Below are 27,837 nucleotides of genomic sequence, written 5' to 3'. Positions count from 1 at the left end.
TTGGGGGTATAAACAGCAAACCACCGCCACCGCCCCCTCCGTCAGAGCAACTTTGTACCCTGCACATCAGTCTGTGTGAGTCCGGCCCGCAGTGGGGGTAACAGGCTGGAAGTGCGTCCTCCTCCGGTGCAGTCCGGTCCGCTCAACTTGTCCCGCTGCATGCAAAGCAGCGACTGTGCTCTGCAGACATGGCACCTGTGCTCCGAATGCTTGCTGTCATCATCGCATCAGCGCTGCTGCGAACTGCGACATCGGCCCACCTCAACGACACGTAAGTAAAATGAAGTTTTTCAACATCTCATGCTGTCTGCAAAAGTTTGGCTTGTGCGTCAAGCGAGTAGACGCCGAGCGCACGCGCCAGTGTGTGCAGGAGAAGCACGTGATGAAGTTAGGCAAAGGTTGAAAAGCACGTACAGCGTGTTTGGTATCACCAAGGACTGAAATCCAGCATCGTCCCACTGGTGAGGCAGAAAGTCCGGTGCTTGGCCTCAGGGTACTGTTATGCAACCTGGAGAGGCAGTCCCACCACTCTGTGTGTGTGTGTGTGTGTCAAAGTTCCCCCATCTGCTACCATTTACCACCATTTGATTATAATCTGCTCACAGCTGCTCAAATTATTGGGACTAAGTGGAACAGCAAGTGATAACTGACAAGGATTTATTTGCTTAATCCACTAAATGATCTGAAGTGGAGACCAACGATCAGCTTAGGCTACAAAACCAAACAGCTCTGATAAAGACGAGAACTCGCTGTCTCTGCATATTGATTTGTGTGCTGACCTTTGTGTTCCAGTCCTGTGTGTTCATCTGCGCTGTGGTCACCATGGCTCAAATGCCTTTCATAGTTTACCGTCAGAGTCAAATGACTTTTCATGCAACTTCCTCTCTGGCTAAAACGGCATCAATATTCTCAGCAGCACCACACAAAACTCAATTAAATGTGTCCTTTATTTCTCATTGGCAGCAGCAGGCCCCTGTGTGCCAACCAGCCTCAAACACACAACATTCAGCAGAGTGGTTGATTGAGTCGAGATAATATGGTGGTTTAGGGTGTCCTTCCATGTCATTTCCATGGAAAACATACTGATTTGCATATGGCTTTCCCAGCGGTGCAAGAAGTACTCAGATCTTCTTTTACTCAGAATTAAAAGTACAGAAGCATTGTAGTCAAATGTACTGATCTTATTATATTTTGCAAATGTGGCCTGAGTGAAAACTCTCCATCTTGAGTGGCTAAATAAATAATAAGTAATTTACTTTCCACCACTGGTCATTTTGCACATTTTTAATGATAGAGGACTTTTTTGGCCACTAGGGGGCAGCAGAAACGAGCTGTAAACAAAAGTCTGACATCTTTAAAGATTGTCCATGTGTTTGCATACATTTGGCTGTTCACACGTCCAACATACAGGGTGCATTCATTTGGAGTTGTGTTTCATTTCCAACCGATGAATGTTAATTTATCACAGACTCTCCTTTTACGCTCCGTTTTGGTCTCCACCAACTCATGAGAGAAACATCAGGCTCTTAAGCTGCTAAATGCTCCAATGTGTTCACCAGCTTGTGTCTTCCACTGACTTTGTCTCTCTGCTGTTTGGTGCTGAGCAGGTAGTTTACAGTGTGTTTTTAGCTTTTTCACTACAAACGGCTGCCTGCTGTGACAGGACATAACAACACTATGAGCACAGTGAGACTGAGCCAGAACAGTAGCGTAAGTAGATGTGGAAAACCAAAGCAAACAGCTGCAAGATGCTAAAACACTCTGTGGAGCTGAGAGCTGCAGTCGGGTGATAATTTGCCTCTGTGAATGACACCATTCACTTTTACATAGTCATGTGACTGACTGGTATTATAAAAGTAATGATTATAGCCCCTTTAATGGTGCAATTCCAGTTTCACCACCACCTCATAGCTTATTTAAATTACCGGGCGACTCTAATAATACCTTCAGCTGCTCAGCCTCAGTGGGTCCTGGCACGGACAGGATTGCAAGAATTGACGTGGGAACATTATTGCAATCACAACAAGTATAGGATTGTCCAAACAGAATGCTTATAATGCTAAACAGAAACACAAATCTTAGCATCTGTAATACAGCATATCCTCTTCTGACTCGTGTTATGTCCTTTCTGTACCTGCAGTATTTTTGCAGTGACTGTGAGCTCCCAGGTGAGAGGAGGGAAACAGGAGACCCTGTGTGCCCAGATCCACGGCCCCACGGAGCCCATCTCTTTGACCATCGCCCTGGAAATGGACTCTGGCAGCACTGTCATCCTGGAGGAGGCTGTCAAACAGGACTTCTACCGCTGCCTGAACTTCCAGGTCTGACTCAACACGCGCGCACACACACACTGTGGCCATTTGCAGAGTGGTGTGACATGTTTCACTTTGAATCTAAAACCTATTTGATTTTTGGAATTTACTTGTGCATTTTCAGTGGCAGTGACACAGAATGGAGCAGAACTTCACTTTTAATGTTTGTAGTGGTTAAACGAATGTGAGGTTTCCAGGCACAGTGTGCTTTCCTCTCCTCGTCCCCCAGCCGTCCATTAAAATGAAGGCACAAATACTGGAGTTGTTATGTACCTAATTATCCAGCCGGCACCATGACAGAGGCTGTCAGCACCAATGGTTCTCTGTAAATTACTGCTCTGGTTTCTGTCACACCGCTGCTCACTGTTATGCAACTTACGGGCCTTGATCCATATTGATGTGAAACGACCCGCTGACCCCAATCAGCTCTGTGACAATAACACTTAGTTTCACTTCGCTCCCCAGATTTTGGCCCTGCTGCAGGCCTGGTCTGGTATTTGTCCATCTGCAACTAAACAAAGGCTGCTTTCTGCCAGAGGCTTACTATGTACCTGCATTCCTCTGGAAAACACCCCCTGCCCCCTACCCTCAGACTCACAACACACACATATCCAAGCACACATACAAAAAAACAGCCCTCACGACATTTGGAAGTGGTTCCAGTCCCCGTTATATAATAGCAGCTCCATTAGCAAGTGAAAACATATGCTATGCAAGTATGACGACATTTCATAATTAACCTTGCAAAGTGGAAGAGGTCTGCTGTTGCTCAATTTCAGCAGAACTCAGATGGATTTGCTTCCAAGCAGTTATGCTAAACTATTATAGCTGACAGATGTTGCACTGCAAACACACTCCAAAAGAAGGAAAATCTTGAATCAACTGGGCACAAGTTATACAAGACTAAATTAGAAGTCGCCCCCCCTTCTTTCCTCTCCTCCTGTCCCTTCAAATGTCCCCTGGTCCTCTCTGACATGCATGCTTTCTGGTGTTGCAGGTCCCTCCAGTGCGCACTAAGACTGTGGCAGCCATTAATGTCACGATTCAGGGCGAGAGCGCCTCTTTGAGCAAGAAGACCAAAATCCTCGTTGAGCCTCCTGCCTTCATCCATATCATCCAGACTGATAAACCTATCTACAAACCTGGGCAGACTGGTAAGAATTATGTGTGGTGGTCTTATCACTCTGACCATGTCCACTAGGAGGACATGGAAGGTGCTGGAGCTTCCTGATGCTGCTGCTCTGCTGCAGTCGTACTGTTCACACAGCCCACATTATCCTCTCTGCACTGCTTACCAATTCAGCTGCATTTGCAAAATTTTGGACTACATTACAATATCTGCATAATGCTGAGCCACTACTTGACAACTTTAGGAATTATATCTGTATTCAGCAGACAGAAGAGTGGTGGTTCCTCAAGAGGTGTTGGTGGAAGCTGCGCTCATTAAAACATATACAGAAAACATCAAATCACAGCTCAACACCCTCTGCACTTCCTAAAATGTAGATTTGGATTGTTTTTGTTAATTTTTATCTATTTTTTGGAGCCACCACTATGTTATTGCCAAATTAGTATGCAGCCAGCTTGTTTCTGTGATGCCAGTGGTATTACTAAACTAGTATGATGTCATCAAGGTTACTTGAGATGTCCCTCCTCATTCCACCTGCTGCAGTGCGATGGGATATTCAGTGTATTTGCTGTATTTCCTGTCTGCCTTACTCATGTATTGCTGTGTGTGTTATATTTTTACAATTAACCGATGCTGTTTTTTCCACTTCTTTCCTTTTTAAAGTCCAGTTTCGAATCGTCTCCATGGATGCCAACTTCATCCCTGTAGGGCGAGTGGTGAGTTTTATTTATTTACTTTGACCTTGCAGAATTCTGTGATACTGTATGATGTGTGTAATTCCAACCAGTGAACTTCGTAATCTGGTGTGATTTCTGCCGAGCAGTCAGTGAATCTGAAGAGCGAGGTCTATTTTGGTTCAGGAGAGTGGGAGGTGAAAGGAGGGATGTTTGTTGATTTTGAAGACAGCGTGGGTGTGAAGCGCTGTGTGGAGTAGTGTGATAAACATGCTGTCAGAGTTCATTTGGCACACACTGCGTTTGACCCAAACATCTGAATCAATACGGGCTCAAGGCCTTTTCCATTTGTCTTGAGAGGCTGAAAACACAAATGCGTGTGGTGAACGTGAAATTCATTCAGATGTATCATATGACAAGTAGCTTGTTAGAAAGAAGTAAGTCCCTTTAGCTGTAAAGTGTCTGTTTCAGGTGGTCTCGTTGGAAACAATAAAGCCATAGTTTAGAAAATGTATGTGTGGTTTATACCCACACCGTGTGACTGAATCCTTCTCTGTGTAGCTGCTGCCTCCAACAGTTCATCCAAGATATGTAAAAAATAATCAAAAACCTTTTAGGGCTGCACCTAAAATGCATGTAAGAATGTTCTGCATGTCATGGACGTCATTTTATACATGTCTCCATCCAACATTTCTTGACTAGAATTTAGAAAAAATTACAAAGGTTGTCCAGGAGTTTTTAGGTGTTTTGGCCTGAAAAGGTGAATCAGAAGTGTCTTGGATCACATTTTCTGTTGACACTGACATGGTGAATATTCTAGGTCTTCTTTTCATTTAAAGAAATAAAACTTGATTTCAGCCATGGAAAAATAGGCAAGATAAGCTCCTGTAGTTTAAAATTATGAGGGTATGATGAGTGTAAATGTGTTTTTACTGTTAAAAGCATGTTTAAACATTTAAAAACAGTAGAAAATTGACACATTAATGAGTAAACTTTGCAGAGATCTCCTTATCACATATTGTGTGTATTGTGCACATTCTATGTGCGTTAATCAGTTTTTACATAATTGTTGTGTTTTTTCTTTCTTTTTCAGTACAAAGTGGTGGAGCTCCAGGTAAGTGATTGTATGAGAGACTGGCTCATGCAGCCTGCATGGCACCTCTCCTGCCAACCCCTGACTAGTTATAGACCACTTACTATTGCAGTGAAATAAGAGAGCATCCTTCACTAATGGAACAGATTTCTGAGTCAACAGACTATGTGGGGTATGAATCATCTTGAGGGGGCTGTGATCAAACAGTTCATGGATTTTATTAAATACTGGAATCAGATTAGTCTGCGTGAATCTCTGGAGAATTACAGCGATAATTGTATTTTAAAAATTTTCAGGAAGATGAAGGAGAAGGTTTTTGATATAAAAATACTGTCATATACTGTAATACATTTTGAAGCCCCGCGTGCAGGATTTTAAAACCTACTAACTTCGATAACCCCCATTTAGTACAGAAAACGGGGTCAGTACCAACCAGTCGAGGGACTAAAATGGGCTGAAAGATGCACAGAGGCCACGCTAATCTTCACCAGGATTAGATCATGTTTCTGCAAACAAAAACTTGCGCCATCAGAGTAATTTGGATGATATTATAATTGCATAAAAACTGAACACCTGGGGAATGGAGTAGGAACCATGTCACCTTATTTCAGAGGATGAACCACAAAGCTGCTCTTTGGTGCTTATACACTATGAAAGATTCCATCAGTCTACAGCATATTGGTTCCTTCCTTCCTGAAATTCAGTTTTGAGTGCTGCAGGTGGCCATTAGCTCTGAACTGTGTCCCTCTGTCTTTATGTAGGATCCCAATTCAAATCGCATTGCCCAGTGGTTGGATAAGGCCATCGTTAGCGGCATCCTTGATCTGTCCCACCCCATGATTCCTGAGGCGGCACAAGGAAGCTACATCATCACCGCCTCGACGGACAAAGGAGAGCAAATATCCCACAGCTTTGACATCAAGGAATACGGTCTGTCGCCGTTGCATGCTTAAAAAAAAAAAAAAAAGAAAAAAAAATCAAAGAACGTCTCATATTTCCCAAAATAATGATGTTGGATCTGTGTTCATATTCAGCTGTAAGATTGCTGATTCGGTTTCTTTTGCTTTAGTGTTGCCAAAGTATGAAGTGAAGGTTCACCTGCCCAGTGTGATCACCATCCTGGACAAAGAGGCCACGCTGCAGATCTGTGGAAAGTGAGTGTCCCACCTGAACAGGCCAGAGGTTAACACTGGCACTGAAGTTTAGGACGTTATGAAAGTCAACCTGAAACTTTAATTCTCCTCCCTCTCTGTGTGAGGACATATAAACTGTAATGCTTCTGCATAGTTTTGTCTGTCCCTTTACAATATTTGGGAAACCCATTGTGCTTTTAAGGTCGTATTCAACGAGCTTTCACCAGCTTGCTAACGTGAGCTTTGATGTTACTTTTTATTTAGGTGTGAGCTCGTTTGCTAGAAGATTTTAACCTGAAATGCCTTCTGTGAATCAACCTAAAATAGGGAACAGTTCCTAAAAACATCATCTGTGTATCCTTGTGTTTTTTCCCTGCAGATACACCTACGGGAAACCAGTTGTCGGTTCAGTGAAGGCTGTGTTTTGTAGGAACGCCATCCGGTTTTACTGGTATTCAAGTGTCCGAGAAAATGACCAGTGCAAGACGTATGAGCTGACGGTGAGTCTTCCAGATAAAAAACGGATTGGCTGTTGTCAAAGTTCTTCATCCATTTGATATAAATATATATGTATAGTTTGAAGTGAGCTTTTGTTCTTATCTCGTAGACGGATAAAAGTGGCTGTGCTACACAAACTGTGAACGTCACAGAGTTTTCCCTCAACAAGAGCATGTACGATGACAGTTTTGAAGTGAGCGCTGAAATGGAGGAGTACGGCACAGGTAGGCTGACTCAATGCCGGATGCTGTTCATGAAGTAAGAAGCACTGGTTCCTGATGAGCTGCCGTCTGTTTGTTCACTACCATCTAGGGGTCATTCTTAAAGGCAGCGGGCGGACCAGCTTCAGCAGTCACATCAGAACTGTCACCTTTGAGGACGTACCTGCTGCATACAAACCGGGCATCCCATTCGAGGGAAAGGTAAAAAAAAAAATTAGGGTTAAATGCTACTGATTTTAGTCATTCCTTGATGTTTATGCTCTCAGCATGAATTCTAATAACCTAATTTAATAACTAGTGATCCTCTGACTTTTCATAAAGTGCCATCACCATCATCATCAGCACTTTGCTTCATGACCCTGCAAAGCTTATGATATTCCCATCAGCCCTGGTTTTTCTTCCCTGGTTGTACTTTGTGTTCAGTGCTATTTAGTAAATTTTTGCATGTTAGCATGCTGTGAAATGTGTCTTTGTACTCATACCCATAATTTCTAGTATGCATAGAAGCATGTACGCATTCAGTGTGTGTATGTGCGCAGCTGTCTGTGCTGTGTGAATACTGAAGCATGATCAAGACTTGAAGGGTGCACTATAACTAGATTCAGACTTCTTAATATTCACAGATATTATGGGAGCCTCCTGGATAATGTAACAATACTATCTTCTGGTCATCAGTTTGAACTTTTTTAATTATTGCTGAGACATTTGTTTTATCCATCACCACATAAAATACACATAAAACATCAGGATTAATGGTAAGATAACAGGTAACATTAATTTGATGAGATTCTTGCTCACCAGAGGATGAACCCTTCAAATTTTGGACAGTCCATTATCTTTCCTCATGTCCAACCTTATAGCATCTTTGCACATGAGATATCTCATACAGTAAAAGGCTGGGATTAAACCCTTTATACTTATACATTGGTCAGCATCACATTTTTTTCAGTCCTACTGGAAATGCTGGAGAAGGAGGACAATCAGTAGTATATTGGGCAATGATGAAGTTTTTGTCTCAACAGATTGTGAAAGTCTGCTGTGGTTTAACTTCTGCTTTCTGCCTTGTTGGCAGGTCAAAGTGGTCGGTCCAGACAACAAACCTGTCACCAGTGAGGCAGTGTACCTGTTTGCCAGCGACTCCCAAAACGTGACGCTCACCACAGACATGAAAGGCATGGCCTCGTTTTCTTTGGACACCACCCTCTGGACCAACATTGTCAATCTAAGGGTTGGTCGCTTTTTTTTCATAGAAAAATGAATTCAGTTCAAACGTTCCATCCTATAGATCATGTGAGATGAACAACACGGACCTGAACTCTTATTAAATTTCTGGGTTTTTTTTAGATTTGGTGTAAAGCTTGTTTGTAGTTAAAAATAAGAGGTTGACAGAGTGAAGGTTGTTGAGTGAAAGTTTGACCTTTGACCTGTGGCTGTTTTGTTCAACAGGCGAGTTCTAGAAAGACAGAGGATAATGAGCCATACGTGGCCAATTTGCGTAGACCAGAGTACAGGGCGGCCTACCACCACGCCGCAGCGTTTTACTCCAAGAGCAGTAGCTTTTTGAAGCTCATGCAGGTCAGCGAGAAGATCGCCTGTGACAAAGATGCGACTGTGCGTGCTCAGTTCATCATCCAGGGGGATGAGCTGAAGAAAGGACAGGAAGTCCTCGACTTCTTTTACCTGGTAAGATTCATGTGTTATGAGCTACTGTCAGTATTTTACCACCCAGCTGGTTCAGGCCGTATCTTAACACTGTCACTGTCAGCACAGCTGTACTGGGAAACTGGAGCAGCGTCCTGCTGATTCTTTACATTTTTAGAAATCGATATGGCCATCGCTGTGCTGTTCAGAGTGTGCTTTCTGTTCATCGTCTCTTAAAAGGCCTTTTGCACAAAGGGGTGGACCTACCTGTGTAATGTGCCTGTGCTGTGTTTCCTTACAGGTGGTGTCCAGAGGTGGAATTGTGCAGCACGGTCGTGTCCCAGTGGCTGTTAAAACAGGAACTGGTAAAGAATGAATGTTACTGTATCTAAGGCGGCTATTTTGAAGAATAAGTCTGGTGATAGTCTGCATTTCTCTTATTGTCAGCAAATAACATGAAAACCAACCAGCAATGAACTGATGCTATGAACATGTTGTTTCTGTGTAGATAAACCCACTGTGGTTTATGTTACTGTACACTACCTGCTCAGCATCAGATAGACAGGCAAGAGGGACAGACAGGCTGGGACTATTGAGTGTCTGTCTTGTGAGATGGACAAAGATTTTGTTGGTTTTAGTGTTGTCTTGGGATTTGTTGACAATAACAGTTTTAATCCTTTGATTTCATGGGGTGAACAACTTGAGGACAACCTTAAGTAGCTCATTTGTGGGCTGGTTTCATTGTCTTAATGGTTTAGGCAGAACGTCAACCCTGGTTTGGTTCCTGCTGGGGACCTACATACCTACATTAGCTTCAAGCTAACCTAGCAGATTATTATTTGCCCATGTGGAGAAAAGGTTGTGGTTTAAGCATATGGTTTGTTTATCAGTAAAGTGAGAAAATGTATTTCTGTGTTTTATGTATTTTGAAAAGGGTCAGATGTCACATTTCCTTGTTTTTCTGTGTCTGCCTCAGTCAACAAAGGGGAGTTTTCCATATCACTCCGTCAGGTTACAAACCTGGCACCGTTTGCCCAAGTGGTAGTTTACACTGTGATGCCCAGTGGAGAGGGTGTGGCCGATAGCCAGGACTTCCCCATTCAACTCTGCCTCAATAACAAGGTACAACCCCATTGACCCATTTAGACTTTTTCAACATACAGTTACAAGAAATGAGTCAAAGTGTATATAATATACAATAGAATATGAAGACATATGCATTGTCTAATACTGGTGATCTGACCTCTTCTAATCAGCTGTCAGACTATTGACCCCACCCTGGTGTCTCCTGTGCAGGTGTCTCTGAAGTTCGCCTCCCTCCAGGAACTTCCAGCAGAGAAGACTACGCTGACTCTCCAGGCTCATCCAGGCTCCATGTGCTCCGTCAGAGCCATCGACCAGAGCGTCCTCCTGCTGCAGTCAGAGCAGGAACTCACAGTCGACTATGTACGACACTGATCCTCAGTGCTAGCTTGACCCATGTTAACATCTGCACCTTTACAGTACCTCTGTTCTTATTGGAACATGTCTTGCTTCAGAGATGAGAGGAGTGGAAACAGTACTCATTGATTTATTTACAACATATAGTGTACACTGGCACGTGTACCTGCTGCATACACTGATGGCTTACCCAGGTCTGTGTACATGTGTGTTTTTGTGCAGGTGTACAACCAGCTGCCTCTGCAGAAGCTGTCAGGATACAACTATGAGGTTGAAGACTTTGAGCCATATCCCTGCTACCCTATGCCAGTGCCAGAGCTAGAACCCGAACCAGAACCGGAACCAGAAGTCCAATCACAACCAGGACCAGAAGTCCAACCACAACCGGGACCAGAAGTCCAATCACAACCAGGACCAGAAGTCCAACCAGAACCGGAGGCTGTGGTCGACTTGGGGGCAGCTGGTCGAGCAAAGCGCTCAATCTACTTTGGACCGCCCAGTCAGAAGAACGATGTCTACAGCATCTTTAAAGTAGAAAATTGGTCATTTTGATTGGTTTTTAGAGAGTAGGCTACAAGAGCTGATCTGTCTGTAACAGTTGTGGTCTTCTATTTTATTCTGTGTTCACCAGATGATCAACTCATTTCCAGTATGTTACTTCACAACCTCTAATTTGGTTTTATCCTGTCTCTGTCTCTGTCTCTCCTTCTAGGAAATTGGAATCAAAATCCTGACCAACTCCGATGTGAAAAAACCTTATAACTGCCATGAAAGGAGCTATGAGTTGTTGTACTATGATGCTGGTATGTTTTATGGGTTTTGCCACTGTTGATATTGACCCTCAAACAGGAAACTACCATTATACTGTAAACTTTATGTAGTAGATGCACCTGGACAAATAGCGTTCCTAAAGGATTCGGGGCCTCACCCTGTTGGAGATCAAGCTGGAGTGACCAAGGAGACTATTAGAACACACTTCCCTGAGACCTGGATCTGGGAGCTCGTTACTGTTGGGTAAGTTTAGTTGTGTAATTGTTGTTTTTATTTTTTTTTTATCCATGTGTTCTTAGATTTCGACTCTCCGGTTCCCATGGCCTTCAACATGATGCCACAGAGTTCAGGTGGTGTACTGAGAGGTAAAGAGGAGGAGAAGAAGGAGACCGTCAGGACATTCTTCCCTGAGACCTGGATCTGGGACCTAGTTACTGTGGGGTAATGATAATATATGCCCTGAAAAGGGTCAACACATTTGGATTAATTTTCACACATTTGTGCCTTTTTAACACTGACACTGTCTTCAGTTTCTTATACCATCTCAGATGTGTTTTCTCAGATTACGTCTCATTACGTATTATCTGTTAGACTGATGATTTGGTTTTATTGCTTGTTCTTTTTTATCAATTAACCGTTTAGATGAGACATTTCTAAAATGTCATGACAGTCAAGATATCCAGTTTACAAAGATATTAAACTGAGAAAAACAACCACAACCACACATGGCCAGCAGTTTGTAAATGCCCCAGAGGACGGCTCATTCCTCTTGCACCCCACCTCGAGCCAAAAACACAAGATACCTCATCATGTGTTAAAACAGATTGTCACAATATTATGAAACTGTGTGTAATATCATGCATTCGTGTTTTCACTCATAGATATTTAAGGTGAACTCTCGTAGACTTCAGCTTCTTTTCAGTTTGGCTCTTGCTTGTATGTTCGTACAGAGACGGTGGGTCAGTGAACGTGGAGAAAACGGTCCCTGACACCATCACCAAGTGGGCAGCTGGAGCCTTCTGTGTCTCCTCTGTGGGCTTCGGCGTGTCGCCTAACACTGGGCTGACTGCCTTCCAGCCGTTCTTCGTCAGCCTCACCTTGCCCTACTCTGTCATCCGAGGGGAGGTGTTTACACTCAAAGCCACTGTCTTCAACTATCTCTCCAAATGCATTATGGTAATTTCTTAAGGCCTTTTAGATGGAATTTATTTACTTATGGATTCGCAAGAATGAAAAATATCTGCACATTTTTGGTTGTGATTTTTTTTGTCTTTGTTTCCGTCTGCAGGTGAAGATCGTACTGGCTGATTCAGACCAGTACACCTTCAGAAACTGCGATGGCTGCCAGTACAGTGTGTGTCTGTGCGGGGAGGAGAGCAGGACCTTCTCATGGATTGTAACTCCAACTGCCCTAGGTATCTGTAGATAGCTGACCAGAAACAATGCTACCTCAATGCCATTCCAGTTAGAATTTCTTTATTTTTATTTTTTTAAATTTTCTTTGCGAATCTGCTGGATTTGCACTGTTAGATTGCGTATTGTATGTTCCTTTGGCAGTCTGTGGAAAGATCTTAATTTGGGCAGGTCAAAGTGACTGACTTGAATAATAATCTGTACTTTACAGTCTGGAGTATCAGTTGGAAGTTCAGTAGGAATTTACCAGTGTTTTTACATTTTTCAGACCATTTACTTCAAATCACATTTTTCTGTCACAGGAGACTGTTTTCCAAGCAGGCTGTGTCTTTTTATTACATGATCCAAATCAACATTTAGAAACTTGAAACTTTTTTTTTTTTAAAGTGATGTTACTGTTGTGTGGTAATGCGGCTATGAGTGCAGACTGATGGAAAACCTCCAGTGATTACCCTAACCCTAGTGCCTCTTTATACTCTCTATGTCACCATTCAGAGGAGAATGAGTCACGCTTTACTCTACTACTGTAGTCTTGTTACTTTACAGATCAACATTTTACTTACAGAACAGACGACGAGTTTCAAAAATATGATGCATGGCAATATAGATAAAGTCAACAGTATGTGAAGCCACTAAGTGGTTTTAAATGCAGGACATGTATTGAGGACTTTTATGGTGTGTTATTGCTACTTTTACTAACAGTAAATAACAGATCAAAATGTTTTCCACCCCTAAAAAAAACACTCAACATCCAAGGCAGAACATATCTGAAAATGTGTTCTTTCAGGAGGAGAAAAGGCTTTTTTGTAACAGTGCACCCACAGTGATACATGATCATGGTGATCACAGAAACTGTAAATGTACTTGTTTTATTCAAGTGAGTTCAGCAGCCTAAAAGATAAATCTATCTTTCAGTGTTCAGAGGTTATTAAAAAATCTCAGGATCCAGTTCGCTGCCAGGGCTGCTGCTGTATTGAGGACACTGATGTCACATCTTTCTTTTCTCTGGGATTTGGAGACTTTGACATTTTAGATTGCAAATTATAAATAGATGAATAAATACAACAATTATGTATGTATTTTCACTGCATAATTAATCACAAAAATGGAATGAATTGCACATGAAAATATATCCAAAATGAATAGAAGTTTGTAGAGAATTTTCAGGTCTCTCATGATCATTATGGGGTGGAGCGGCTGTTTGGCCCTGTCTACAGCCCACCAAAATCTAATTAGCTGTTTCATGAACTGAGGCCCTTTTACGTATTTCTTTATAATATTAAATATGTATGACTAAATAAGTGGCACTCAAAGTTTGAAGAAAAAAATCTTAAATGTTATATATCAGATCACTTTTATAAAAAATATAACTAAATTCTGATTGGTGAACAGACACATTTGACATGACATCTGTCACTCCAAACCTTTGAGAAGAGCACAGAAAAAAAACACATTTGGAAATCTCTCATGTAAAGTAACCAAAATGATTTGAAATTTGGCAAACAAAAAAAAAAAACGCTTTCATTTAAAAATCTGTCACTGACAAAAAGCTTATTGAGGAAAATATGATTTCAGGGACTTCCTGTTAGCTTAAAAATGCATAAAAAACAACATTCATACTGGAAATAGTACTGCAACCTAAATTTGACAAGAATAAAGCACGATGATGGTTTTACACTCGACGCACTGATTTCATACTGTAATGAAGTGAATTTGTGAATGTGTATGAAACACACACTAAAATCCAGTGTTAATGTGCTCATTTAGAGGCTTTTCAACCCTGAGACTCAGACGGAAAGACTAATTATAGCAAATGACTTCACTCAAAATCAATTCTAATTGTGATGTTAACATCTGTGCAAAATATCACCTGTTAGTTTCCATCCAAAAAAACTGATTGAACATGATTTCAAACGGTGTCAACCCCTCCTTGCATCCTCATTACCCACCCTCCATCTGACTGTTACTGCTGTCACTAATAATATAATGCAATCCTCACATCTTTCTAATTAAATCCTGATGTTGTTTGTTCCGTCCAATACCAAAGTTAGACTTTCAGTCATAAAGATGAGACAGAACAAGCTAATTAATCTGTATTAAGGGCACTGACAGCTGTTGCGTCGGCACTGCTGGAAGCAAAGAGTGTTGTTGTAATGCTGCCTAGCAGAGGATTTCTATCAGCCTCCATCAGCAGGGATGGAGACGAGGCCCTGATGAATGTCAAATTGCGCTCCTCTTACTCCCCCTTAGAGGAATGCTGACAATTACTTGTACTAACAAGTCAGGTAGTATCTCTGACGAAACACTCAGAAACCTCTCCCTCGGGGGGTGATCTGTACTTGTCCTCTGTGTGAAGGTTTGTGGGCTGTGAAGAAAGGGAGGGAGGGAGAGATAGAGCAGTATGGGGGAGAGGCAGTATAATAAGGCAACAAATAGGGATTAATGAGGGTGAATAAGATAGGAAACGGGGGAGGAGGGAAAACGGAGAGGAGGGATGGAGGAACAGGGAGGATAATGAGTCGGATTGAAAAGCAGACGGAAAAGCTGTTTTGCCTCGGTACACAAAATGTGACAGTTTGACAGGGAGCGGGAGCGCTAATCAATACAGCCACGCTCTCAGAATAAGACTGTATGTGTGCACACAGGTCAGGTGAATCTGAAGGTCAGCGCAGAGGCCCTGAAGACTGACATACTGTGCGGCAACGAGGTGGCCACCGTCCCCAGCCAAGGCCGAATCGACACAGTGGTCCGCACGCTGCTGGTGGAGGTCAGTGACCCTCAAACGCATCACGAAACAGGGCACAAGATTGTAGTGTGATACAGTTAAAAGCCCCTGCCAGCAGTGCTGCAGCTAAGAGTTTATTCAGAATTAATTTTTCTTTTACTTTGATGCTTTCTTTGATTCATTCAACTGATTCATTTTAATTGTCTGAAAATGTCACAAACTCAAAGTGAGTCTTTGAATTTCTTATCGAGAGTAAAAAACTAAAGAATTAGCTCTGTAATAAGTTTACATGATACATAAAAATTTATTTCAACTCAGGAATGGTTCTGAAAAATCAGATTTTTATTTTCATCTCTACTAGTTCATTTTCTCTTCAGTACATGTAAGTAAGAAATTAGGTCAGACTTAATTCTAAATATAATAATAACACTTTTCAAAACCCTAGTTAGACATTTTGACAGAATACTCAGACATGAATGTATAAATAAAAAGAGAAAAAGAGAGATTGTTGTTACAAGCATACATACACATTAACGCAGAGAAGCATCAGGAAGGTTCCTGGTGTGACGTGTCAAAGTTCAAACAGTCACATATCTGTTTAATAAGGACGCCTTGTTTTTTCTGGAGCCTTTAACATACATTAAACACACTGATGTGTTACTCCAGGCTACCTGGTCTGTTCTGTTATTTTACTCAAATTATTTTACAGTCTTCATGTCCTCCTTAAAGCAGTAAACATAAAGTTTGAATGAGCCTGTTGTCGACTGGCACTCATCAACAGTATATACCCCGCTTGTGGCCATTTGTTCCTGCTGAAGACATCTTGAATAACTGGCCACATAAAGTTTTATTGTTTCAAAGAATCAGTCGCTTCCTCACCACTGGCCGCAGTAGGAGGAAATAGTTTGTAGAGGACTATTTTCAGCAGTGGATCAATTCACATTTTGTGTTCTAGTCAGCTTTTGGGCCAACAGGAAGGTGTGTGATTAAATCAGAACAAGCTGCATGGTAATGAAAGAACATGTGACCCAGTGTAACGATGTTTTTGGCCAACGATGGAGCTTTATGGCACAGAGGAATAACATGTCAGGGTGTGGTATGCACACCATACTTATTGTAGGACTTGTTCTGATGCCTTTTTAATCGAACTAATATCCTTCACTAATATCACTCTCTTTGTGTCTCTCCACAAGGCTGAAGGAACACCACAGATGGTCAGTCATAACGCCCTGCTCTGTCCTGCAGGTGAGCACTGACAAACAGCCTGTGTATCAGCGTCTGTTATCTCATGGTGCCTCAGGGTGAACGGCCAGCTTGATCCTCTCGTGCAGAAAGCTTGATAAAATACCGCTTTAACTGTCATCTTTCTGTTGCGCCTGTCCAGTAGAGGATGATTGATTCTTATTGTCATTATTGTCAAGAAGTGTTTGTTTTTGTCAGATCAGAGATAAGAATGGAATGGATGGTTGTTGTGAAAATCCACCGTGTCAAAATAATGAATAGTGAGCACGCTGACCCACTGACTTTTAATCCATTCATCAGGGGAAAAAAGTGTCAAAGCCAGGATACCTTTAGCTTAGCTTAGCATAAAGCTGTTAACTGGGAGAAACGGCTGGCTGTGCCCACCAAGAGAAAATCATTCCCTCATCTCTAAAACTCACTCATTAACATGATACATTTTATTTGTTTAATGTGATTTTATGAAGGTTTTGTGCTAAGCTAACCAGCTGCTGGCTCTAGCTTCACATTCACTGTACAGACGTGAGAGTGGCATCGATCCTGTCATCTAACTCCCAGCAAGGAAGTGAATAAGCGTATTTCCTGATGTCAGACTGTTTCGTTAAGCTCTCTCCTTCGTGTGTCATTGATGTGGCGTCTGTCCTGTTCTCTGTGTTGCCAGAGGGGCCTGTGGAGAAGAAAATCTCTCTTCTGATGCCTGAGATGTTTGTGGCTGGATCTGCCAGGGCCTCTGTCTCTGTACTGGGTTCGTGACTATTTGGAGACGTTTGAAGTCATTTCTTTACTCAGGCTTTATTTTCACCTTAAATCCTGCTGAGAATAAAATCTTGGCAGGGTTTAATCTTGGAATCTGTCTCATCTTTCTCCTGTTGCTTCTGCAGGTGACCTGATGGGCCGGGCCATGAAGAACCTAGACAAGCTCCTGGCCATGCCGTACGGCTGCGGGGAGCAGAACATGGTGCTGTTCGCTCCCAACATCTTCATCCTCAACTACCTGAAAAGCACGGGTCAGCTGACCCAGGAGATTCAGGACAGAGCAACACGCTTCCTGGAGAGTGGTGAGTTGATCTGACCCCTGTGGGACTGACAGTGGAGAGGCAGCCTGTCTGGAGCACTGTTCCAGTCTGCGTATTATCTTTGGTTGAAAAGATCCATCAATTCCCAAAATGTTTTTCAGTTCCAGAAAATAATACCTTTGTATGGCGTCAGGTGTCTGGTTCAGACTGGTTTGAACCAGTTTAGAATAATGAATGCCCCACTTAGAGTCGCCTGGCTGGGTTCAGACAGGGTCATCCAGCAACAACAGGGGATGTGGCTCAAACCACTGCGCTGACCAATCAAATACATGAAAGTGACTGCAACTATGTGCAACTATGTAAGATGAATGCCTTATGTGTGTGTGTGTGTGTGTGTGTGTGTGTGTGTTGTAGGATATCAGAGGGAGCTCACCTACAAGCATGATGACGGTTCCTACAGTGCTTTTGGGAAGAACGATGAGTCTGGAAACACCTGGTCAGTAAACTTGCCTCAGTAACATCATGAGTGAATGCTGCTTAGGATGCAAACACTCCATAATGACATTTCCATTTCCTGTGAATATATAGAAACTGGTTACAAGCTTGAAAAGTCAGTTGTTATCCAAGAAAGTAATATTTCAGCTAATATAAGAACACCTCTGCTCCTATATTGTAATGTTTTTGGTAATAATGGAGCACATATCCTACACTATCACGCATTATATGACTGTTTTCATATAACTATTATTTCAGATAGTGCTAGTTATTATATTGAATTTAACATATTAAATAATTTATAACACATTTTAATTTAATAAAAAGTCCAACTACAACTGTCACTCAAACTCCAAAACATATGAACCAAACTAATATGAATAGTAGAATATGTTCATGATTATATAACTCATAATGTTTCAGTTGCATCAGTGGTTATAGAACATTTTAAAAGCTTTGCTGCTAAACTGTGAACATTTTCAGCTCAAATCTCACACTTGGTTTGATGAGAGAATAAAAACGACATGCAGACACAGTGGGAGGTGTTTGGCACCGGCGAGGATCCTAATAATTTACTTTATGGGGAACCTGCCAGAAAATATTAATATTTGCATTTAATGGGCTTAAAGCACAGTGCCTCGGGGGATTTAACAAACCCTTTGCTGTTTGAAAGGGTGCTGGGCAGTTTGGCAGTTGTTGAGTGTGTGTGTGGGTGTGTGTTTGTGGTTCGGAGAAACTAGGGCTCTCAAGTGTTCAGTTACATTAAAATTCAGAGAGGAGATTGAGTGGAATTGTCCAAATCACTTAAAATAGAACAAGGACTTGATTTTTATTTAAAGCTGCACTAATCAGTATTTTTATACCAACAGTAGCTCACGGGACTAAGTGTAATGTGACAGGTGATGATTATAGAGATGAACCCACAGCTTTTTTAGCCACTTTCACCTCATTGTTTTGGTTTTCAGGCCCACAAACTCTTTATAAATGCTCTGATGAATTCTCTGTTTGCTACCTGCTCAGCACCAAACCGCAGGCAAAGTTAGGAACTAGCTGGGACCATAGTGGAGCATTTAGCTGCTAAAGAGCCAGATATCTCAGCAGGTGGTGGAGACCAAAAACAGAGCCAAAAGGAAACTGAATATTGGACATGTGGCTACAAATGGGATTCAAAAGATTGCATATGTTGCTATCTGCTTGCTGTCTCTGTAAATAAACAATTGGTGGCTAACATTCAGCTCTATAAGGTATGTCATTGTTCTGTTTACAGCTTGCTTTGCTGCCCCCAAGAGGCCAAAAACTGAATGAATGCAGCTTTAAGTATTTTTGTGCACATTTTTAAAATATCAAAGTGTGAAACAGGGTAGACTGTATCCATAGTGATTATAGAGCAATACGATATGTTTACTGTGGTGGAGTGTAGCATGTCTATAACTGGTTTCCTCAGAAGCATTATCTCTGAGTATCTAGGATGTGTATGTGTGTGTGTGTGTGTGTGTGTGTGTGTGTGTGTGTGTGAATACATTATTCAAATATACGGGGTGTGAGTACTTGCTGCCTGTCTGTATTCTGCTGGGCTCACGTGTGGCACAGAGGAAAAGGATTGTTTTGTCGTGGATGCAGCTCAGACCAAGTGCCCGGTGTTGGTTATGTAATTGTCCTGAAGCTGGGTTCATTTTGGGGTTACCAACACAGGCACACATGGTTAGATTTGTTTTCTAAAAACCTTCTGTGTGTGTTGTCTGTATGTACGTGTATGTGACCCTGCAGGCTGACTACTTTTGTGATGAAGTCCTTTGGCGGGGCCAGACCGTACATCTTTGTGCATGCCAAGCACATTAAAGATGCCAGGAGGTGGCTGTCCAAACACCAGCGGCCTGATGGCTGCATCAGATCTGTGGGAAAACTCTTCCACAATGGCATGAAGGTAATGAGATCAGTTTGAATGTGGTCATTTTAGATGGAGAGAATTGGGTTTCACATCTGCTGCTTTGGGCCATTTGGAGCTCTGCTTGGGTGAATTTTTCCTATAAGGCAAAATCACAAAATTAGCTTAATGTGAGGAGCAATTAGCATAGAGTTCCTGAGCGCTGCGAGTGTGCAGAGAGCATAGAATGCCCCAGGCCTGCAGGCAAGACACACACACACACACACACACACACACACACACACACACACACACAGCAGAAGAAATGCCCCAAACAAATTATTGCTAGCCAGTTCCTCACAAACTACAGCATCTCCTGAATCTGATTAACGCCAAAAAACCATGACGACTGTGTCTGAGGAACAGAGCAACAACCACAGAGCTTTTCCCAGGAGGGAGCCAGGTAGCCCTGTTTTAGAAGTTATGGATGAAAAGCTTTTTCCAGGCGCAAGCACTGGCTGAATACTGTGGACTATATTTGTAACTGGAAAAACACAACTATATATAAAAAAAACATGACATCCAAGCATTTGCTGGTAATATTAACTCCTTGCCAATATACAAGATGTTGACAAGCTTAAACTTGGGTTACATTTCGAGTGCCTTGTGAAGAATAGACAGGTGTGTGTTTCATTCTTGAGTTTATTTTCTCAGGAAAGGAAACAAGGAACAAGAAACAAGCAGAACTCTGTGCAGCTTTGTTCGCTCAGATTTAATCGAGAGTTTAATAGCCGAGGTCCCTCCAATCAGCAGTAACTGAATCACTTTTGCCACCAAGTGAAAGCACACATTTAGTGCTTGATGACACTATTAAGTTTCACACATTGTTCCAGGGCAACAGAGCCTCAGATGAAGGGCTGTGTTGAAAATAAGGAATATCTGTTGATGAAAAGAGCAAAATATGGGGCACCCTGGTTGCTTTGTGGTGTAAGGTGTCAGTCTTGAACCACAATGGCTGTAGTTTGTGTCCAGACTGGGATATTTGTTGCAAGTCTCAACCATCTCTCTCTTGTCCTTTCCTATTGTCTCATCGGCAATGTGGTCTCGCTAATAAAGGCATTAAATCCCTCCCAAAAATACTTTAGAAATAAGAAAGAGCTAAGCATGTGTGGAGAAAGAGTTCTGAAAAGGAAAGAGAGTTTAATGTAAGGAGGGTGAAGGGAATCTGAACATGGCTGTAAGTGTATTGCAGCATCTGTCAGAACATACAGCACAATAAGAGCAGATGTTCTGAAAAGTAAAACATCAACCTAAAATTTCCCATTTAGTGACACTGACTGAAAGGAAAGCACGAACCAATCTGCTTGTTCCTGCTGTGCTCCTGTTTCCAACAGGGAGGAGTGAGTGACGATGTGTCCCTGACGGCCTACATCACCGCTGCCCTGCTGGAGCTGGACACCAACGTCATGGTGAGTCTGACGTGACTCTCCTCCTCCTCCTCCTCAGACCTTCATGTTCACCTTGCTTCATTCTTATATCACTGGAACGCCAACGCTCATTGACTTCTTGTCACGCTTGCTTCCTGTGCTGGCAATTTTCTGCAACCAGGGTCCTATGTTTATGTTGACTGACAGATGGCATCACTAAAAAGAGTGTAGACAGGACATTTTGTAGACAGCAGGTCAAACTTATGATCATGGTCTATAAATGATCCTCCAAAGGGATCTAGACAGAACGAAATGTGACATGTTGTCTAATTTCTGTTTGATTTTCTCTTGTTTTTTTTACAATACATTTTTGATAGCTGACATATATTGTGTGCTGCCTTTCTTAGATGTCTGCATATGTTTCTCATAGCTTTAAATAGTCCATCTCAGGGGCCGCAACTCTAATTTCTAGAAGCCTGCGTAGGAATCATTTCATAGACTGTTTCGGTTGTTGTGTTCTCACCTTTGTGTTTTCCTGCGGTGTGACAGGACCCCATGGTGCAGAAGTGCCTGAGCTGTCTCAAGGAAGCAGTGGCCGGCCAGATGGACAACCTGTACACCACCGCCCTGCTGTCCTACACCTTCACTCTGGCTGGAGAGGAGGAGATAAGGAGCAAGCTCATCACATACCTGCATCAGAAGTCCAACACAGAGGGTAAGATGGTGGAACCATCGGCGGCATCTGCACATCTGACCTGAAGTCTTTTTGTTGAAAATTTGCAGTTGAAACATTAAAAAATGGTTGAAATAGTGAAGCAATTGAAGTGGACGCCGTAAGACAAATACTGAAAGTAGTGTGAAGAAAGGTTAAAATGGAAGTGCAGAGAGAAGTGGGAATTTGAGTTCAAGAGTGGGCATTGAAGGTTGAAGCATCAGTTGCAGTTGAAGCACTGAAAGCAGTTGAAATGTCAGTCAGAGTAGGTGATGAATTGTAATGAACTGATGAACTGAAAGCAGTTGTAGGAAACTGTGGAAGCTGAAGAGAATTTTTTTTGTCAGGTAGCAACATGACAAATGACTTCAGTGTAAGCAATGAACTGAGTTGAGGGGAAAAATGAATGCAGTTGAAGTGTCAGTTGACATGCTGGTGTTCCGAGTAGTTGACATTTTCGTTGAAGTGGAAGCACTGAAGTGTGTGCACTGCAAGCAGTTGAAGTGTCAGTTCAACTGAAATCTGTTCAAATGACAGTTGACACGTAGTGAGTTAAAGCAGATGAAGTGTCTCTTAAAGGTAATTAGACAGCAGTGTGCCAGTGTGATGCACCTACTGCAGGTCTGAATCTTTCAGGCATTAAGCACCAATGTGGTCTGTAAAGTTGTGTTCTGTTATTTTTATGCTGCTTATACTATCTTGTGCTTTCTTTTTTACTGTAGTATTTATGTTTTTATCAGATGTCATCTTTGAATTTCCTTCCCTTTCATCTCACAATCTTTTTTTTTTTTTTTTTTTTTCAATGTTCAGGGTTATTTTTGTTTTTTGCACCGTCATTTTCCTTTCAAAGTGACAATAAAAAAGGTCATAGTTTGGCTGTTGGTTAAACCAGCACAGAGGAGATGGTCATTTCCGTGATGGAGATTTTTATAACCAGTCCTATCTGACACATTAAAACAGCTTCTGTAACAGACTTAACTGTTTGGAAATGTGTCGACTGTAGACCTTCTCGTGCTCACTCGTTGAACTGAAGTGCACGTTAGTCACTGGACGACTCCATTGCTCTGACTGGCAGGTGGCACCCGTCACTGGGACAGAGCGGGGGCTTCTGGGAAAGGCCTGGACTCTTTGGAGGTGGAGATGACCTCCTACGTGCTGCTGGCTCTGCTCTCTGGTTCAGCCATGCCAGAATTTGGTCTGGATTACTCCTCCAGCATCGTCCGCTGGCTCGCTCAGCAGCAGAACCCGTACGGTGGCTTCTCCTCCACACAGGTAGGACGGATCACACACAGGGGGTCTATGGGAAGCCTTTAACCCCTCTAACTGCCTTCAATGACACGTTTAACCTCTCTTCTCTTCAGGACACCGTGGTGGCCCTCCAGGCTCTGGCTAAGTACGGCGCTGCCACCTACAGTGCGGAGGGCAGCACTACAGTGACGGTGACATCGTTAGGAGGACTGAACAAAGAGTTCACGGTGGATCAGAGCAACAGGCTGCTGTACCAGGAGGAGAGGCTGAGCGAGGTCCCTGGAGAGTACACGGTCAAAGCCCAGGGACAGAGCTGCGTGCTGGCACAGGTACGAGCAACCACACGACCGACACAACCCGTGAAGCAGGAAGCTGCGACTGAAGGGAAACAGGGCCAAGTTAGGGATGAAGGAGAATATGAAGAGAAAAGAAAAATGAGTGGACTACTATTAATTAAAATAGAAAAAGGACATGAAATCAGTAGATGAAAGCTGTATCACACCGTTAAAAACACCTATAAATATGTACCGACAAGATATTTAAGATCCTCTAATTTGGAGCCCAACCAATACATCAGCAGACTGATATCAACCGATTCAGAGCAGGAGACAACAGCATTATATTTTTGGCAGTATTTCAAATATATTTGACTTTATTCATTTATCTTTTTGTATTTATAGCTGTTATTTAAAATTAGATTTTTTGTTATCAGAAATCTGTATTGACCTCAAAACTTCACTGTCAACCTTGCTGTAATCCCAATACGTCATTCAGTGCAAGTGCTTCATTAAACACGAACACTTTCAGTAAAACAGCTCTTGATATTACACATTTCAGAGAAGTGGCTCTTTGATCTGCACTACATCAAGCCATGCAGGTAATGATCAGGTGTGTGTGTGATATTATAATGTGGATAATGGATCTGTCTCTCCACAGATCTCCATGCATTACAACATCCCTCCTCCCCCTGACTTCTCTGCCTTCAACATTTCCACCAACATCATGGCCAAGTGCAACATCAGCCGGCCTCAGCTCATCCTCTTTGTGCATGCCAGGTACTCTGTGTGTGTGTGTGTGTGTGTGTGTGTGTGTGTGTGTGTGTGTGTGTGTGTGTGTGTGTATGATGATTGATGATTGGTTACATTTTTTTTTTTTATGAACTGACCAGCACACACTGAGTTTTAGTTGATCTCAACAAATTGTATTACTGGTGGTATTTTTTGTGAACAATTATTTTGGACTTCAGAGGAAACTTATCCTACTCGAGTTGCATCAGCAAGTAATAGAAAATAACACAGATTTAATGCACAGAAATATTAAAACAAAAAGTAGCTGCATGAACGATGTAGTGGCTATAGTTCACTGTTTAATAATGAGGGGAAAAGACGCAGAAACCTGTGGGTCTTCGATAATAACTTTGACCTTTACACAAACCAGCCAGCACACAGACCTTTGTTAAAGTTACACTTGCTACAACCACAGTTCATCAACATTTTTAAGTTAAAATTCTGAATAATGATTGCTTTAATAGTTTCGGTAACACACTGTACTTTTAGATGTTTGGCTTTAGTCAGATTTGAGTTCAGTTTTCTCTTGATCCTCTTGAAGGAGCAGCTTTAGAACATTCTGTCCTGACAGCAAGAGAGAAATGACAGAACTGTAGAGACATAAATCTGCCGGGACCACTGAGTTTTAAAATGTTCAGATATTCATTTTGTATAATTTCAAGATGCTGAATATTGTCAAATTATGTCCATCTGCACCTTAAACTACAAGGACAATCCAAAGTGACAGAGCAGCTGATAAACACAGCAGATGAAGTGAAGCTGCAGAATGTGAGTGTCACAATTGTGGTGTTTGACTGTGTGTGTAGGTACCAGGGCAGGAGAGAGGAAACAAACATGGTCATCATCAACATCAAACTGCTGTCTGGATACATTCTGGATCAGAGCTCCATGCAGCTGGTCAGTTCTGCAACATCTGCGCGACATTCAAATGTGTTTTTGTGTTTGAGTTTACTGACGGCAGCGTGTGCTTCTGCAGCTGAAGAGCGACCGCTCGGTGAAGCGTGTGGACGTGGAGGAAGGCTTCATCAACATCTACTTAGATGGGGTAGGAAACACCGACAGTGCCTGTGTGTCTTTGTGTGTGTGATGATACTGACATATTGTTCATGCACATCAAAGTACAGCCATGATCCTCTGTGTGCTGACTTGTGTCAGGCTGTGGCGAACAGCAGAGCACACGAGGAGTGCTGTTCAGTAACGTAGCACAGCCGAGCTGAGAAATCCTCCTGTGCGTGTGAGTAAAGAGTGATGTTGGAAAGAGTGTTTGTGCTTGCAGATGAGGAAGGATGAGACAAAGATCTACAGTGTGACACTAGAGGAGGATCAGCCCGTCAGGAACCTGAAACCAGCCGTGGTCAAAGTCTACGATTACTACCAGACAAGTAAGAGCTCCATTCTCGTCTCGCGTGTGTTTCACGTTCCGTCTCCTTTCTGAAAATGATAGCGACACTGTCGTCTTTTCTCATTCCCCATGGCTGTGTGTGTGATGTGTGTGTGTGTGTTTGGTCGTGTTTGCAGGTGATGAAGCAGTCACTGACTACACCTCCCCCTGTGCAGAGAGTAAGTAACAGTTTATCTTTGCTGTATTTGATACATATCTACTAACGCCCCTGTTCCCATGTTACAGGCTTTGATTACAATATTGTGTCTGAACCAGTAATTATGGTGAAAATTACAATGAAATATCATCCCACTGTCACTCAGTTTTGTTTTACATTGAAGGACCATCAGTGGTGTAAATGGCTGGTTTTAAAATTTGTGCCTAAATAGTGTCGCTCATTGATCACACAGTATATTACATACTTGCTTTGGCTCAAGTTTCATCATTTCAAAGTGCAAAATACTACAAAGTCTCCAATTTCTATGTTTATCACTGTTTTCAAAAAAAAAAAAAAAAAAGATGATCAAATAATCAAAGAGTTACTGATTCACATCTAAACGGAGTATGAAGCCGTTTGATCCATTTGATCAAGTTTCTACAAATAGCAAACATAAAAAACGTGCAGTTTATGCAGAGGTCAGTAAAGTAATGTCAGACTGACCTCTGAATGTTTTCATTGTATTTAATGGGTGTGTATCACTGTATGTGTCTTTGACTCACACAAGAGAAAAATTGTCCCTCACTGCATCAGTTCAGGGTTTCTGTTCTGTGTCGACCACAAACTTTTTATCACTCAAAAGTCAAATCATCTAAACACATGGAGCTACAGGAATGCTGGAAATCACTAAACCACCATTTACACTACCAACAAACACTCAATACATTACAACATTTGACAGCAATCACAAGGAAAGAAATCGGATTTTAGTTTTTCTACCACTGCCGTACATCTGACACATGAAGCAGTGGTGGTGAAGTAATTATCAATGATGTTGTAGTGCTGCTCATTAGTATAAAATGAAGTTGAAATGCTTGTAAAAACATGTTACATCGACTCACTAATATGAGGCGTCTGTATTCAGAGCTGAGCTTGTGATCAAGACGGCAGTTTGTTTGAAGAATTTAGCGCCGTGAGAGCGTGGACTATGGAAATGAGGCAGAACAATTACAAAATACTGTCAAAGTGGTTGGATTTTAGGGAAAAGGGATGTAAGCTAAACGTGGTATTTATCTCTCCACTGCAACGTGTAAACAGTGTTCGTACTGCTGAAAGGTGAAACGAGGCTCTGCTCACTTAACGTCAGTAAATGTTGTCACTGATAATTAGCCTTACAGACCAGGTCTCTGCAAACAGTGAGTGAGGCTGCAGACGTCTGCAGGTAGTTTCCAGGTAAATAAGAGACTGTTTACTTTCCAGGTGACACCATCAACGAGCTGTAAAACCCACGAGGAGATCCTGCGAAAAGCCCCGATGGGACTTCTTTCAGATGGAAGAATCACTGTGTCAGAGAAAGAAACTTCTAGATGTTTATTTTTTTTTTCTTAGACCATTTCTTTCATTTTTTTTTTTTTTTTTTACTCCTTTTAAATGTTTTTAGCTGTGTTTCATTGAGTGAATCCCACTTTTTGTGTAATTTTAGGAACAGATTTTTCCATTTGTTTTAGCTTTTTGATTGTTGTTGTTGCTCTTGCTGTCCCACGATAGGCTCGTCCTCGTCCTTCCTCTTATGACTGTTAGTAATGAACCAATAATCAGTCAGCATGAGAATCCGCACAGCAGTCCCTGCTGTCGCTCTCCTCGACACTGGAACCTTCACATTAAAACCTGCCGAGCTCAAGACAACAGACGACGTTCTGTAACAGTTCTGTTTTTAATAGATTTGACAAAATCCATATTATTCATACGTGAAAGTAACGCATGAGACATACAGGGTACCAATAACACAGTATGGTCCGAGTATTGATTGAGTGTGTGTGTGTGTGTGTGTGTGTGTGTGTGAGAGAGAGAAACAGGATCTACTTTCTAGAAAAACAAAAATACAGTCTTGTGAGTGCTACGTGAGTTATTCTGTGTGTGTGTGTGTGTGTGTGCGCGTGTGTGTGTGTTCTGCTGTACCAGTAAAAAAAAAAAAGGTAGATTGATACATCACTACCATACAATTTGAAATGTAACTGACTGACAATAAAATTTCTAAAATGACAAAAATAAGTAAAAACTGTACTTCTTTTCATACAATACTGTTTCATTTCCGAGTATTTTTTTCATCCAGGCATCCTCTTTACAGTATATTTAGTTTCCTTTCTTTTCCACATAGATAACGACAGTAACGTATATACC

The 27,837-nt window shown here is 42.0% G+C and overlaps 1 protein-coding gene across 3 annotated transcripts; it reads left to right on the top strand.

Moving 5' to 3' along the window:
- The first annotated feature begins 40 nt into the window (after positions 1–40).
- LOC143323876 (alpha-2-macroglobulin-like protein 1) lies at positions 41–27,735 on the top strand. Of its 3 annotated transcripts, none has more exons than XM_076736032.1 (36): positions 41–271; positions 2,141–2,321; positions 3,310–3,466; positions 4,105–4,157; positions 5,209–5,229; positions 5,970–6,138; positions 6,278–6,362; positions 6,721–6,841; positions 6,949–7,063; positions 7,152–7,261; positions 8,133–8,288; positions 8,507–8,743; positions 9,003–9,066; positions 9,678–9,823; positions 9,998–10,147; positions 10,364–10,672; positions 10,854–10,944; positions 11,212–11,353; positions 11,863–12,088; positions 12,201–12,327; positions 14,971–15,092; positions 16,244–16,295; positions 16,951–17,034; positions 17,171–17,347; positions 17,720–17,801; positions 19,568–19,724; positions 21,059–21,133; positions 21,641–21,806; positions 22,879–23,075; positions 23,165–23,380; positions 23,988–24,106; positions 24,925–25,015; positions 25,095–25,163; positions 25,395–25,500; positions 25,637–25,678; positions 26,917–27,735. In XM_076736032.1, the coding sequence occupies exons 1-36, from the start codon at positions 189–191 to the stop codon at positions 26,937–26,939; spliced, it is 4,521 nt and encodes a 1,506-aa protein (XP_076592147.1). In that variant the 5' UTR covers positions 41–188; the 3' UTR covers positions 26,940–27,735. The 3 variants fall into 3 exon arrangements, with proteins under 3 accessions (XP_076592147.1, XP_076592149.1, XP_076592148.1); XM_076736034.1 differs by lacking the exon at positions 11,212–11,353 and adding an exon at positions 11,026–11,155; XM_076736033.1 differs by lacking the exon at positions 11,212–11,353 and adding an exon at positions 11,023–11,155 and having other exon boundaries at positions 57–271.
- The last annotated feature ends 102 nt before the right edge of the window (positions 27,736–27,837 follow it).

Source organism: Chaetodon auriga, chromosome 7, assembly GCF_051107435.1.
Source record: "Chaetodon auriga isolate fChaAug3 chromosome 7, fChaAug3.hap1, whole genome shotgun sequence".
Classification (NCBI taxonomy): Eukaryota; Metazoa; Chordata; class Actinopteri; order Chaetodontiformes; family Chaetodontidae; genus Chaetodon; species Chaetodon auriga.
This window is presented reverse-complemented; position numbering and strand designations above follow the sequence as displayed.

What these genes read in the sequence shown, in the direction of transcription:
- LOC143323876 (XM_076736032.1), top strand. Translation starts at nt 189, where the DNA reads ATGGCACCTGTGCTCCGAATGCTTGCTGTCATCATCGCATCAGCGCTG. An exon ending in TGGGACCTAGTTACTGTGGG is followed by an intron (nt 11,354 to 11,862) that starts GTAATGATAATA and finishes ATGTTCGTACAG; the next exon opens with AGACGGTGGGTCAGTGAACG. An exon ending in TCTTCCACAATGGCATGAAG is followed by an intron (nt 19,725 to 21,058) that starts GTAATGAGATCA and finishes TGTTTCCAACAG; the next exon opens with GGAGGAGTGAGTGACGATGT.